The sequence below is a fragment of the Tenrec ecaudatus genome, chromosome 1, assembly GCF_050624435.1.
Source record: "Tenrec ecaudatus isolate mTenEca1 chromosome 1, mTenEca1.hap1, whole genome shotgun sequence".
Classification (NCBI taxonomy): Eukaryota; Metazoa; Chordata; class Mammalia; order Afrosoricida; family Tenrecidae; genus Tenrec; species Tenrec ecaudatus.
In genome coordinates this window covers 254,751,971-254,766,404 of record NC_134530.1, presented here as the reverse complement: position 1 = coordinate 254,766,404, position 14,434 = coordinate 254,751,971, and the positions used below count along the sequence as shown (strand labels likewise).

The following is a 14,434-nucleotide window of genomic DNA, read 5'->3' as shown; positions in this document are numbered from 1 at the left end:
CTACATTCTTAGAACTTCTCTGGGAGTGTTAAAGAGAAGAAGCATATAGTAGCTAAAGTGCACAAGGACTTGAGCTAGAGTGCTTACTTAGGACATAGCCCAATTCTGTAATAAATCACACAACTTTGATTAGTTTTGTAAACACTGCTGCTTTGGAAAATGGAAATATTGAAGGTACCCATTTCCTCTGTAGCTTATAAGATTAAACAAGTTACACATAAAGTGTTCAGAACCGCCCTAGTACTGAATTAGAAGCTCAATAAATGTTAGTTAACTGCCAATCACCATTTCTCATTGTAAAAGCCCACTTTTATTTTTCACATAGTAGCAGTATGTTTTTAAGACAACATCTTTCCATATTCTTAATGATAAATTGAGTCTGTTATTTCTGATGGCTGTAGCAGTAGTCTATATAATATGTGGACTATTACTGTACTCTGGTACATTGCTTATTAGATAATTGGGCTGGTGAGCATTTTTGTTTGCTTTGATATTTCAGTTTTGAAATGAATATTACTGTGCATATTTTTGCACATTCTATCAGTATTTCTGTTGAGTGGATTCCTAGACATGCACAGATACTTAATGTTTTATTGTTTTCTCTGATGAAGGTTGTATACAACTTTCATACATTGATAGTTAGAAGTTAATTTTTTTTCTTTTTTGAAGTGGTAGAGTACATCTATGGCTACATGAATGCTTTCGGCCCAAAGAGAATCATCCAATACTCTGCATAGGCCTATCTAAGCCCATTATAATTCTAACATGACTCAGTAAGGATAGCAGATAGCCTAGTAGCCACCTAGTGAATGTAACTCAGTGTTACTTCGTGAGGAACAAACAAACATTTTGAGCTCTTTGCAGCTATTATATTGAAGCTTCACAATAAGGGAAAGGAAGTATATTCCATTTGAGATAAACCATTGTCATTGATTTTAAATGAAATTATTATTGTGTTTTATTTTTGTAGAAAGGATATATATTGTTTAAACTGAGTGGTAGATTACTGGAGAAAATGGGATTAAAGTTTTGGCAGATAGCATTTTTATGTGCAAAGTAGCCTTTTCTATCTGCTTCTTTAATTGTGTATAAACCCCAAAACAAGACCCACTGCCATTGAGTTGATCCTGTCTCATAGTTACCCTAAATAAACTTTGTGAACCGATAACCTCATCTTTGGCCCATCAAGCAGCTGGTGGGTTAACCACTGGTCTTGTGGTTTGCAGTTTAACACTCTCCCAGGAGTACCACCAAGGTTCCTTTCATTTTGTAGAATCCGATTCTAATCTAAAATGTGCAAGATTGACTCTGATTTCTCTTTCAGCTGTGGTGGATTCCCTTGCTGATAGTGGACACTCTGGACCTATTATTTCTGAAAGTCCTGTTATCTCTGAACATAGGCTTGATCAGGAAATAACACTGAACCTAAAAGAAAATCATGAACTAGAAGTTGACTTATCGGGCGAAAAACCTGCAGTTTCTGACGGTCCTCCTGATACTCAAGAAATCCATGTAAAATTTTTAAATTTATTTCTATCTCTTTGTCAGTTGTTTAGTTTTGGTGTAATTGGTTGATTCACCTATTATAGAATCAATCAAAAACCCCTCTTTGGAGAAATTTGTTTTAAAAAATAAATGTTTAAATATTTTATGGGATATTGTAAGAACACATCCTTTGAATGAGAAAAATAGGTATTCATAAGAACCAAAAGACAAAGCAGGAATAATTTTTGCAATGTTCTTATTGCTTCATATCTGGTTTGAATAAAAAGCTTTTTTAATTATAAGAAAACATAAATAATCGCTATTCCAGAGACAAATGAAACATTTAGACTATGCACAGCATATATTTGAAAATACTCAGATAACGTTGAGCAGAATTATTTTCCTATGTACCTACTGTGGATATTCAACACACTGAGCTTGAATTCCAGTTCAACCACACACATTCCAGGAAGTCTGTAGAGGGGGGAGGTAATTAATGTAAATTACGACTTAGAAAAATTCCACCAAATCTCTATTAAGGGGCAACTTTTATACAATAAGTGGATTTAAGATAAAGAGCAACTAACTGATCGATTCTGGTTACAGAGAATTTGGGGTTTTTTTTTGAACTCATGAAATTGTCCTAGTTAACCATATTGGTCTTCATGAATGTTCTGACTCTAAAATAAGAGAATAGCATCCCTACTCTTCAACTGAGAAGCTAATAAAAATTGTGGGTACTTTGTTTATGAGTGAGAATCCTTGATTTTAGGTGTTTCCCATCTGTCATCTCACCTAATGTTCGGGGGAGTGGGAAAACATCATTGTGTAGGTGGGTGGTAATGTTCTACCTTCTTGGTTAGGAGATCTATCTGTTACTTTCTACCTCCTCCTTTTTCTCCCCTTCCCTTACCAAAAGGTAAATGCAAGGACCATTCCTTCTTCTACCAAACCCTTGCAGGAGAGGTACTGAACTTGAAAGCCTTAGGAATTTCATGGTTTATGCAGCCCCAGCAAAGGGAAGAGGATTGAGTCTAGCCCAAGGGAGCTTATGTAGGTGAATTCTTCTTCAACCTTATGGGGATCGTGCTGTTTAGAGAATTATGGATAGTTAGGAAATTTGGGGATTATCATTAACACAGTTTGGGGGTTGTTGTTTATTTTTCTCCCGTTAATTTTTCATTGAGTGAGACTCGAGTTAAGTCCTTGATTCTTTTCACAACTATTAGCATTATGATAATTTTCAAGATGATGTTGACTTTTTAGCAAAGAAAATGTGGAATTTCTACTATTAATTCCAGCCATAATCTCAAAACTTTTATTTAGTTGTTTTGACTGAGAAACATTTGTGCTGTAGGTTAAAATAAAATGAACATTAACCAGTCTTTTATCTTTAATTCTTTTTAGGTGACTGAATACGAAAAAGTTGAAGCTCAAGCTTCAAGAGAAGAGACTAGGAATCTTCCATATAATGCGATATATCCCTCAGAAACACTTACACTGCAATGTAATTTTGGTACCATTGAGCAACACTTTTGTGATTCACCTGAAAATAAAGACTCTCCTGAGTGTGATGTTGCTGAAGTAGACGGAGAACTTTTTGTGTCTCAAAACAACTTTACCTTGATCCTGGAAGGTGAAGAAGAAGTTGAGACAGGCGATTCTATGGCAGCAAGCACAGCAACTGAGGAAAAACATGTACACAGTGAGGGGATTGATCATTGTGGCCATGTTGCAAACTCTCCATCTATCATAATTAGTAATCAAGAGTCCCAGAAGGTAAAGACATTGCCATATGTGCCTGAACCATTTAAGGTTGCAGAAAACTTACTGGATATAATTAAAGACACCAGAAGTAAAGAAGTTACTTCAGACTCCATGGAACAATCCATTCAAGAAAATATACCTATAATAAGCCAAACAGTAATGTGTTCCACCAAAATAATGAAGTCTAAATTTAAGAGTGTTGAGGAAACTAGTACAGTGACCATAAATGTCAGCCAGTTAGATGATACGGTTTCCTCCAGAACTCGCACAAGGAGACAGCGTGTCCAAAGCCTGAATATCAAATCAGAGCAGAAAGAAGTATCAGCAAATATCACTACTCCAGAGTCACTGGAGCTCTCCATTACAAAGAAAACTAGGAGAACAAAAGAAATTCCTGATGCTTCTGAAACTGTCTACTCTAATGTCAAAGGAATATCTCAGAACCAGCAAGTACCTCAAAGTCCTATTACTCCTAGGAGAGGAAGGAGGAAAAAAAACATTGATCAAGACCCAGAAATGAATAAATCTATGGAACAAGAAATACAAATCAATACAGGTAGGGAACTAAGAAGGCTAAAGTCATCTCAGCTCTTGGAAACAGCAAGCCAAGACGCTTCTTTTAATAAAGAAGTTAAGGTTACACCTGTTGCAAAAAAGACTCCTAAGAGAATTAAAAAGTCTATGGAAAATCAAGAAAGTGTTGAAATGGTTGATTATTCAAAAGGTAATGAAGGGGTGAGTCCCAGCAGAAGTATCAGAAAATTGAGAAGCGCTCATTTGAAAGCTTCTGAAGATAGAAATTATAAGCAAGAAGTGAAGTCCAGTGACCAACTGCCTATTCAGCGTAATCGAAGAGTTAAAGAGAGAGAGATTGGTACATCAGACATGATGGACCACTCTAAACTTGATTCATCACAATTGACTCTTCAAGAAGTTGATGTGCCTGACACCCCTAGGAAACGGGGTAGACCGAGGAAAACCGATGCATCTAAAGATTTAGGCTCGAAGGCTGTCGGGGGAGAGAGAAGTCCCCAAAAGGGAAATGCTCTTGGCATCCCAAGGAGATCTACAAGGAGCACTCCAGCAAAAAGTGAGAGCCGGCTCGATGTTGGAGATTCTGTTGTAATGGCAAATGAGGGACTTTCTACTGCGATGAGCTCGAAGAAGACTGCAAAAAGAACTGAACATCAGACCCCAAAACCTCTGTTACACTCAATATTGGAAGAGCATTTAGATGAAGAAATGGCATGCAAAGTACCAAATAAGAAAGAAGCTCCGCCTCCAACCGCAGCTTTGACGGACTCTTCCCGGAGCACAAGGACTAGGTCTAGGAAGACCATTTTGCTGCCAGACTTTTCTCAACCAAAAAACGAGCCTTTTTTATTTTCTACTCCAGTGTCAAAAGTTCCAAGGACAGAGAAAGGTACTGTGTTTGTCTTTCAGAGCATAGTTTATATCTCATATACATGCCCTTCACCTTAAAATTGCATTATTTCAAAACACTGCTTTGCCTCTTAGACACTGATTGATCATTTGTTGAAAAATTATATGTAGTTTTATGGAGGAACTCCTGCAAAAAATTTTTAATTTTAAAATTAAAAGATTCATATTTCAGAGTTATTTTGGCACTCAGGAATGTTCTATTTAAGTATCACTTTTTAGTTTTTAAATGTGAGTGGTGGCGGTTGTCTTTGTGGCACTCTGTCACATGGAGCCATGGGTGTGCTGTGTTTAAAGAACTCAGCTGGTAACCAGATGCTTGGCAGTTCAAACCCACCAGTGGCTTTACAGAGATAAAACAGTTTGCTTCCCTGACTTTTTCTCCCATCCAGAATCAGCATTTTCGTTCTTAAGTACCACTGCAATTAGATTCAATTCAGTTCATGTCTCAGGTGATAGCCTTGAGCCCAGATGGTTTTGAAGGAAAAAAGATAGCATTACGAATAAACAGAAACTGGTAACCATCGACATCCGTATTAACTATTGCCCCATACACAGGCAACCTGCCTCATTGCCGCGGATGTAGCTCCTACCTTCCCAACAGGGTTGATAGTACTCCTAAGGGGGGCAAAAATATCTTGACTCATTTTATGTATAAAACAAAGATGTGCCCACAGAACGTAAACAGATACACACACTGCCAATGAATGGTATTTAGAATTCACAGGAATTTTTTTTCAATAGAGGGGGTGTCGCATGGGGAAAATAAGGTTAAGTTTTGGTGTAGGTGAATTTTCTCCCTGTAGGGTAGTTTTGAAGTGGGTCAACTGTTGGTTAGGTAAAGTACAGTTACTTGTTAAAATGTGCACAGTTAAGTTGATTCCAATTCGTAGCAGCACTGTAGAACATAGAGGAGTTGCCCCATCGAGCGTCCTATGCCATAATCTTTATAGGAGCATATCACCAGATGGTTTCTTCACAATGACTGATTGATTGGTGGGTTGAAACCTCCAGCCTTTCAACTAGCTGTAAAGTGTTAAACCATTTTACCACCAGTACTCCTTTCAATGCATTAGTGAAAGAAAATCCGGACTTGAAAAAGACCAAGCTAAAGATAAGCCATTTAAGAATTGGTAAACTAAAATTTCCAGTCTTCAATATTCATTGTGTAGAAATACTTACATGTGTATACAGTCATTTGTTATATCACCTGAGCTTCTTGGTTAATAAAACTACCATATGCCTGCTCCTCTCCCTAAAATGGATTACTTGTCCTAAAGATGACTCATACCTGGGGGGGACTTCTCTTCCCCAATTTGATCAGACATTTGATTGTGGTGGTTAGTTGATGTTGAATTGATTCTGACCCATAGCATCGCAGAGTGCAGAGTAGACCGTAAACTCCAAGACATTTTTAAGCAGCTCTCTAGGTTTTCTTGGGAGGCATCTCTGAATGGGTTTGAACCACCAACCTTTTGGCTTGTATTGTAACGCTTAACTGTTGGAGCCACCCAAGGGCCTTTGATTTTGGTAGGACTGTAATTGTTTTCCTTAGGGTGCTGGGAAAGAGTAGGTAGTTCTATACGTTGCATGAAGAGGAAATAATGTTTGAATGACCAAATGAGATGTATGAGACTAAGCAATCCAGTGTATATACTGAATTACAAAGCATGATTTTGTTTTGTTAGGGCGTGGGGGAGGAAGAGTTGGAGAGCGTGTATTTTAAAGGGGAACAAGTGACGCATACAATTAAAGATGAATGAATTTTCAAAGGATGCATAGCTATATTTTTAGTTTAGAAATGCTCAATACTAATCTCATTTCACTAGATATGGAAAGTTAGACTTTCACCTTTATACAAGATAGGTGAAAATGCTGACGATGAATGGAAATTAAAGATTACTGTTTAAGTTATTATATACACACACACACACAAACTTCTTGGCTTAGGAGAAAGATGGAACTTTCTGTACTGGTAAACAGTTACAGTCTCAGGACTCAAAGTGGGCGGTTCTACCCTGTCCTATAGGATCACTATTAGTCAGCATTGAATTGATGGCAGTGAAATTTTGGTTTTTGCTTTAGTTTTATTGGCTTGATTTGTTAGAGTTGCCAGTCATTTTAAATAACTCATTTTATTGTTCCTTTACTTTGCCATATTTGTTAAAATGGAAAAAGTGCAACTGAGACTTTCAAAATTTTCAAAAAGGACTATAAACCCTATCGTTTTTATTCTTTGCATGGCAGTCAGAAGTGTGCTACACCTAGAAATCATGGGTTAGTTTGGTATAATGTAGCAAATTTGTGTCAGTAATTCTGATGTCATTTTTATGTTCATGTAACTATCATCTATAAATTTACTGATTTTTAACTCTCTTGGTTAATGAAAATAATGGGTGCCTGCCATAGAAAACTAGGAATTAAAAGTCTATAATGTAGCCGTAGAGGGAACCTTTCGATATTTAAAGAGGAAAAAGCCTCATCTTTCTCTCGCAGAGCTGCTGCTGGCTTCAACTGCACCTTAAAAATCACACTCCCCGTATGCCACACACTGCTCTAACCCCTTCCTTCTCACAGTGACTTTTTTTGTGGTGGGTGCTATTACTAATTCCTTTTATAAAGAAACTGAGGCAGAGGGAGTACACTTGACTTTAGATTCGCAGCTAATAAACCTATGATTTAATTCCTGCCTATCCAAAATGCACTGTTATCAAGTTGATTCCAAGTTTCTGTGCCATTATATAGGGCTTCTGAGACTCAATCTCTACAAGAGCAGACAGCCTCGTCTTTGTCCTGAATGGCTGAAGGGTTTCAATCCAGCAATGGCCAGTGTCAATTATGGGTGCAGTCAGTCCATTGGAATCAGTGTAAGAAATCCTGGCAGACTCGATTCAAATACATTGAACTGGATCCATAATTGACATTGGTTCTTAAGAAGGAGCCTTGCAGGCATAGCAGGTTATGCTCACCACAAGCTCAGCAGTTCGGAACTACCAGCTGCTCTGTAGAAGAAAGCTAAGACTTGCTGTTGCCAAAGAGTTGCTGTCTCAGAATCCCACAGGGGCCGTCTACCCTGTCCTATAGGGCCAATATGAGTTAAATCAACTTGATGGTGGTGAGTTTAGTATTGCCAGTAAGATAGGAGCGCTTCTAGGGAACATAAAAGGAAATCTTTGATTGGACCCCCCCCCATGGTAAACCTTGTCTCTGAAGTAATAAGAACTTTGAAGCTGGGCTAGCTCAGGTTGTATACCGGATTGATGTTTTCCCTCCCCAGATGTTTGAGGAGCAGTGGCGATTCATACGAGTGGGATAATACAGCTTTGTTGTACTTGTTTCGTGTTTTTGTGTGTACTCTTACTTGGTTTGAAGTACTAAAAAGTCTAAACATGCCATTTATTCAATGGATGTGATTGTTCCTGTCAGTTTCCTCTTCAAGCATGGATGAGCATAGAAAGTTTTTCAGGTTTGGGGATGTTTGCATTTTTCTAGTGTACATCATTTGTTCCAAGGTTTTGTTGAAATACGTATGTGAATAGCTATAAATGCTGGTTTGTTTGTTTCTTAAATCTTTCTTTAGCAAAAAAAAGAGACCCTTCTGCACAGCTGAAAGAATTAGTTTCAGATTTATCATCACCGTTTGTCTTCTCACCTCCTACTTTGAGAGCCAGGCGAAAAAATACATCCAATACAGCCAAGCTTGCTGATGTACTGGTAAGAAAAGAATGGTTTTATCTGTATGCTTATTTTAAACAGGTGTTTGCTGTGTTCTGGGTAATGTCTTCTAAATGAATTTCTTTGAAGATAGTAGACATTTATACTAAAAGCCCCAAGTTACTTTGACCGTACCTTCCGAGACCCTATCCATTAAGGTAGATTTGTTTCAGGTTACATTTGTATTACTGACAGCTGTAGTTTAAATTACATTCCATCTTCACTTATTAATCTATCATTATCTAGCATTTTCATTTACAACAGCAATAAAAATATCACTGTGAGACTATTTTGAATGTTAACAGTATATGCCTGGCCATAAGCCAGTTACAATGTGAGCGTGCACTTGCTTCTGTTGGTTGATGTTATGTGTCAGCTTGGCATTACATATTGATGTAGTCATTCACATGGGGGCCTGGTCTTCGGAACTTAATGATATCAATAAGCAAGAAGAGACTGTACTTGTAGGAGGAAGATCATAAGGTTTTTATGTCTACCAGAACCATCTGAGTGCATAAGCGCTCTTCACAATGTTAATGGTAAAATGAAACGAGAGATAATGGGATTCTCCACTGCTTTGAAGGCCGCGTACTTATTTAAAATGTAAATTCCTGAGCCACTGGAATGGCACCCATACATCACATTTGGAGAGAGGGTTTGAGTTGATTCTCTTGCCTAAATCACACCTAAGCCTAAAATTAAAATAGTTAAAGAATTGAGTGTACAAGCCCCTTAGATTTACCAATATTAATTCATACACATTTATTGGATTATTTGCCATGTGCCAGATACTGTGGAAAACCAAAGGGTTACATAAAAATAACTCATACAAGTTCCTTATCTTTCAGGAATTCCCAGTTTAATTGAAGAGGCAAAAACAAATAATTATTTTCACCATGTGATGAGAATCATTTGTAGGCCTGTCTCGGAGATGTTGCAGGTTCACTTCCAGACCACCGTAATAAAGCAAATTTCGCAATAATGGTGTCACGTGAATTTTTTTGTTTCCCAGTATATGTAAAAGTAATGCTTATGCTATACTGTGGTCTAGTGAGCATACATATAGAAGAAAATTGAAATGTAACAATCTCTAAAATGTGACAGGACACGTGCATATGCTGCTGGAAAAAATGGCACCAATAGACTTGCTCCACACTGAGTTGCTGCAATCTTCAGTTTGTAAGAAACATGGTATCTGAGGCACAAGATAGTCAAGTGTAAGAAAACATCCCTGGTGACAAAGGTAGAGAACCAACCCTCACAGAAAATAACAGCTAGAGAGGAACCGAGGCTTGAAGATGCGATGCCAGGGGTCTGTTACATCACTGAGAGAAATAGCCATGTTTATATTTTGCACAGTTTGTATCGGTTCTGAGGAGAAAAGGACAGTTCCTGGCAATCTTATGCATACAGGATGATTAGACCCTTAATTTGGACAGCAGTAGTGGGAAAAGAGTGGCCAATGGAAACATCCTGAAATAAAGTTAACAAGACTTGGGGCTCAAATGAGAATGTATAGATCTAGATGAACAAAACTTTTTTTTACATTTTTTAAAATTAGTAAATCATTTTATTTGGGGGCACTTCTATTAATTAAAGGTATCAATTTTGTATTCGTTTGGACTTGAATTCATTACCACTGTTTGCCAGTATTTCTATAACTCTAAATGTTCACCGTTTATATTTTGAATGGTTAATTATTGAAGCGTTTTCTTTTTTGAATTTTTAACTCAGGAAGATGAGCCTAAGTCCACTGAAACCGTGGGAAAGCAAGAAGTGAAAAGGACTGGGGCCACGAAAACAAAACAAACAAGCATGTATGACTTTTTCTGTGCTGCGTGACTTTTGCCTACTGTGTGTTTCAATGTTAAATTTGAGAAGAGTTGAATTTTAAAAAGAAAGTTAACTACCTCAGAAGAGTGTCATTCTTAGGGATATTTAACATTAAATCTAACATTATTAGATATTAGTGGTGACTGAATTTTTTAATGTAGCATGAGACATCCATTTCTTTTTTTAGAAAGGTGGTGAAGGTCGGGGTTAGTATACTGTTATGATTTTTCTCTTTTGCAATAGATGGAGAAGGGAAGTGGGTTGATTCATTAACTTCTTAGTGAGTACAGGTGGGTAACTATTAGTAAAATGATAACCTTACAAACTCTGAATTATTTATATACAAGGGGATCCCCCCAAAAATAGAAAAAAGCTCTGCTGGACAAAGCTTTAGTGCACCCAGTGGCATCATCTGAAAAGGTTCTCTCTGGTCACAATGAATTTTTTTTGTAAAGGCACTTTCACTCAAACCCCGTTTTTTTGTGATGGCTAATTTAAGAGAACAGCGTGCAGGTGTGAAATTTTGTTTCCTGATCAGGAAAAATGCCACGGCTTACAAGGACCAGTGCTATGAGAAAAACTCAAGTGTACAAGTGGGTTGCTCGTTTCAAAAGTGAAATGTCAATTTATAACAAACCTCGTTCTGGATGTCCTGCACAGAAGAAAATCCTGACCAATTCTGTGTTCTTGTGCTCAAAGACTGATGACGGACCATTGAAGAGATGGGGAAGTTTTCTGGAGTATCTTGGAGCTTGTTTCAGCAAGTTTTAACAGAAGACTTGGGAATGAGAGGGTCACTGTGAAATTTATGCCTCAGGTTCTGACTAAACATCAAAAAAGAAGCAATCCAGACTTTTCTTCCTCGGTCATTACTGGTGACAAGACATGGTACTTTTCTTAAGACCCCGAAAGCAAGTATCAGTCAAACCAATAGGAGACGCCATCATCACCTTGCCCCAAAAAACTTGTCAAATGAAATCAAAGATCAAGAGAATGCTAATTTGTTTTTTGTTTTATTTTTATGTAAGAGGGATAGTGCATTTGGAGTTTGTTTCACCAGGTCAGACTGCTAATCAAGCTTTCTATTTAGAGGTTCTGAAAAGATTGCGTGACTGTGTGCAACAAGAGGGCCTGATTTGTAGTAGACGGGGGACTGGTTTTGCCATCACGACAATACACCTGCTCACACACCTGCTCAGTGTGCCAGTATTTGGCCAAAAACAGCATGCCTCTCTTGCCTCATGCACCTTACTCACCTGACCTCGCTTCATGCAACTTCTTTTTGTTTCTGTGAATGAAAGGACAGTGATGTGACCACATAGAAGAGGTGAAGATAAAAATGGGGGAGGTGCTGTCGGCCATCCAGATGGGTTTGAAATGTTTCCAAGAATGGAATCGCAGATTTTACCACTGTATTAAGTGTAATGGAGAGTACTTCGAAGGTGATAAAGGTTGTTAATTCTGGCTTTTTTGGGTATCCCCTCGTATAATTCATTTTGTATACAAAGGACCTCGAAAGGTTCGTGGGGATTTTCATTTTTCTGTGAACTTTAAACCGTCCCATAGGGTTTTTGGAGCAGATTCCCAGGCTTCTCTTTCTCTGGGTGAATTTGAACAGGCAACCTGTATGCTAGTCATGCTCTTGACTGTTGCACCCCCCAGGGACTAGCGTGGGCAAGTTTTATTAATTTTTATGAAATATTTAAAGGAAGAATCAGCATTTGTTGATTTTAAATATCCAAAATTTTTTTAACTCTCAAATGAAACCTTCCTTCCAATCTTAACTCTATCTCAGATTGGCTTCACTAAACTAACTGTAGCTTTAACACTTTTATAAAATGAGCGCACTAGATAAGGTCATTTATTCCTAAGATTTTTTTTTTCCGTATGTTGAGGATTCAGTAATACTTTACAATTGGATGTCTCTATATTTACTTGGATTATATCTCTTTGACAGAAAAACAGAAAAAGAAAGCTCTTGGTCACCTCCTCCAGTAGAAATTAAGCTGATTTCTCCTTTGGCGAGCCCAGCTGATGTAGTCAAGAGCAAGCCAAGAAAGGCCACAGGTGTAACTGCAAAAGTCACTGGAAGGAGCAGAAAGAAGCCACCATCATCCTTTCCAAAGCAAGTTTTACGCAGAAAAATGTTGTGATTCTTTTCAACTTTTTTATATACACCTATTTGTAAAGTCATCACAATTGTGTGGGTTACTAAAAATCATTTAATTTGAAAGTAAATAATTTATATAAATTATTGTGAATTTTTCTAAACAAAAGATCCTCAAGAAGTACAGTAACTCCATATGGAGTGATGCTTTTAATCACAGGCAGTTTTTCTATTTTCTATCAAGACTTCATACCTTTCTATAATATGTAAATATGGCTTAATATTCAATGTTAATAAAGTATATACTTCACAGTAGTTTGTGTCTGTAGATTTTTGAGCGGGGTTGCTGTTTTAATGATTTTGTATACTAGCAGGCAACGATCCCATTTTCTTTCTCTACAGTTATAAAGTATTAACCCACCTTAAAATATGAACAATTTAACTCAAGTTGCTGTTTTATAATTTATGCACTTTGCTTCTGTAACATTTCTAATCAAAAAGTGTTATTTCTTTTGGTTGTTACTTTGTTGAGATTGAATTATGGGCATGAAATGTTGCTGCCTTTTTGTAGTTTAACAAGTTTGGTGTAATCTACCTCAAGTAATGCATTGGTTACCTATAATGTTGGCATTTCTTATTCAGCAAATTTCAAAGGCTATATATATATATATATATATCTTTAAGTCTCTGAATTATTCAAAGACTAATTATCCAGGTTAGGTTGACCGGTTCACTGCTCACTAGCAACTTCATAAAAGGAAGGAGAAGGAAAGGAAATGTAAAATTAATCTGCTTCATGCTTATACACAAGCATATCTTGTTTGTGCCTAAAAAAATTGAACAAGTTTTAGAGTAGGATTCTGGCAGTAAAGGGACTTTTTAGTATCTAGGCTTTGACACTGGCAAATTCTTTTGGTACCTCAGGCACAAGATTATTAAGGATGGGGAGGGAAAAGCATGTGGATAAATGGGACAACAGGGAAGGAAAACTAGAGCCACCCTGTGTGTATGACTGTGTGCAATTAAGTGGTGATATTTGATGTAGGCTAAGATTCATCAATAAGTAAGTGGTACAAAATAATTTAAAGCAGGCAATTGATAGTGTGTAATGAATTGACCCATTAATAATTGATTATCTAGAAACAAACTGCTTTTATTGGTTAAGTTTTTAAGGTTTTAGCTTGAAGCATAAGCAGTTTGCTTTGGACATTAATTTCTTACCACATAATGCAGATGACGATGAGAATGCCCATGCCGAGTGTGGACAGTGTGAAAGTAGCAGTGCGGGTGCGGCCTTTCAGTCAGGTCAGTGACGAGGAACAGTGCATCGCCTTGTCGGGGGTTTTAACTTTGATTGCAGTACTTTTTTAATAGTTATCAAACCGTGTATTTAAGCTGCTTGTCATTATTGGAATAAACTTATTTAAATGAACTTGTTAAATACATAATTTGAACATAATACAGTAAATACTTAATTTCATTCCTTTGCACAAGTAGCACAATAAAAAAATTTGAGAAAAATGTTCTGTCAAGTCAGTAATTTTTTTTTAACCAGTGCAGTTTGGTGAATCTAAATGTATAGTGTCTATTTTTAATAGCCTTTTCCCCTGAACCTTTTCTCTAAGTCAAGAAAACATCTCTATTTCCTAACTTTATACTTTACATACACTATTTGTAGCTTTTTATATGAAATAATGCTCATTAAAAAGTGTTACATCTTAAAGACATGAGATATTTTGGGAACAACCACAAGTTTTACATTGCAGCAATAATAAATCTTTTGATTATGCGTTATTAAATTTTAAGATAGTTATGAACAATTGACTAATTTCACAAACTTTTGATTAACTTCTTATGGATCAAATGTATACTAGATTCCAAGAATACAAAGAAAAATTTTTTGTTCTCCATCTGCTTACCATCTTACGTAAGCAAATTACTATTAACAATATGTATTACAGCAGTAGGTGCGCAGAGGAAAGAGTTAATTTTTCTGGGAGAAAGCTTGAAGGCTCCCTGGATGTGTGTGTTGAAGAAGATCAGATTTGGATAAAGGCTTGCTAGCTACAAAGCAGTACGCTAGGTTCG

General features: G+C 37.0%; 2 protein-coding genes across 4 annotated transcripts in view; both read left to right on the top strand.

Annotated features, from left to right (window-relative positions):
* Positions 1–12,661, top strand: part of AHCTF1 (AT-hook containing transcription factor 1) — a 79,453-nt gene extending 66,792 nt beyond the window's left edge. For 2 of the 3 annotated variants that reach the window (XM_075531403.1, XM_075531394.1), the window contains exons 32-36: positions 1,325–1,512; positions 2,893–4,675; positions 8,273–8,406; positions 10,141–10,223; positions 12,197–12,661. In XM_075531403.1, the coding sequence (XP_075387518.1) occupies positions 1,325–1,512; positions 2,893–4,675; positions 8,273–8,406; positions 10,141–10,223; positions 12,197–12,392 (2,384 nt within the window). In that variant the 3' untranslated portion in view covers positions 12,393–12,661. Of the gene's footprint in view, positions 1–1,324; positions 1,513–2,892; positions 4,676–8,272; positions 8,407–9,254; positions 10,224–12,196 lie in introns of those variants that run through there. The other variant, XM_075531412.1, reaches the window with a different exon arrangement.
* Positions 12,662–13,585: 924 nt separating this feature from the next.
* LOC142440134 (kinesin-like protein KIF28P) overlaps positions 13,586–14,434 on the top strand; it is a 111,048-nt gene continuing 110,199 nt past the window's right edge. Inside the window, exon 1 of the mRNA XM_075542695.1 lies at positions 13,586–13,651. Within this exon, the coding sequence (XP_075398810.1) occupies positions 13,586–13,651 (66 nt within the window). The remainder of the gene's footprint in view (positions 13,652–14,434) is intronic.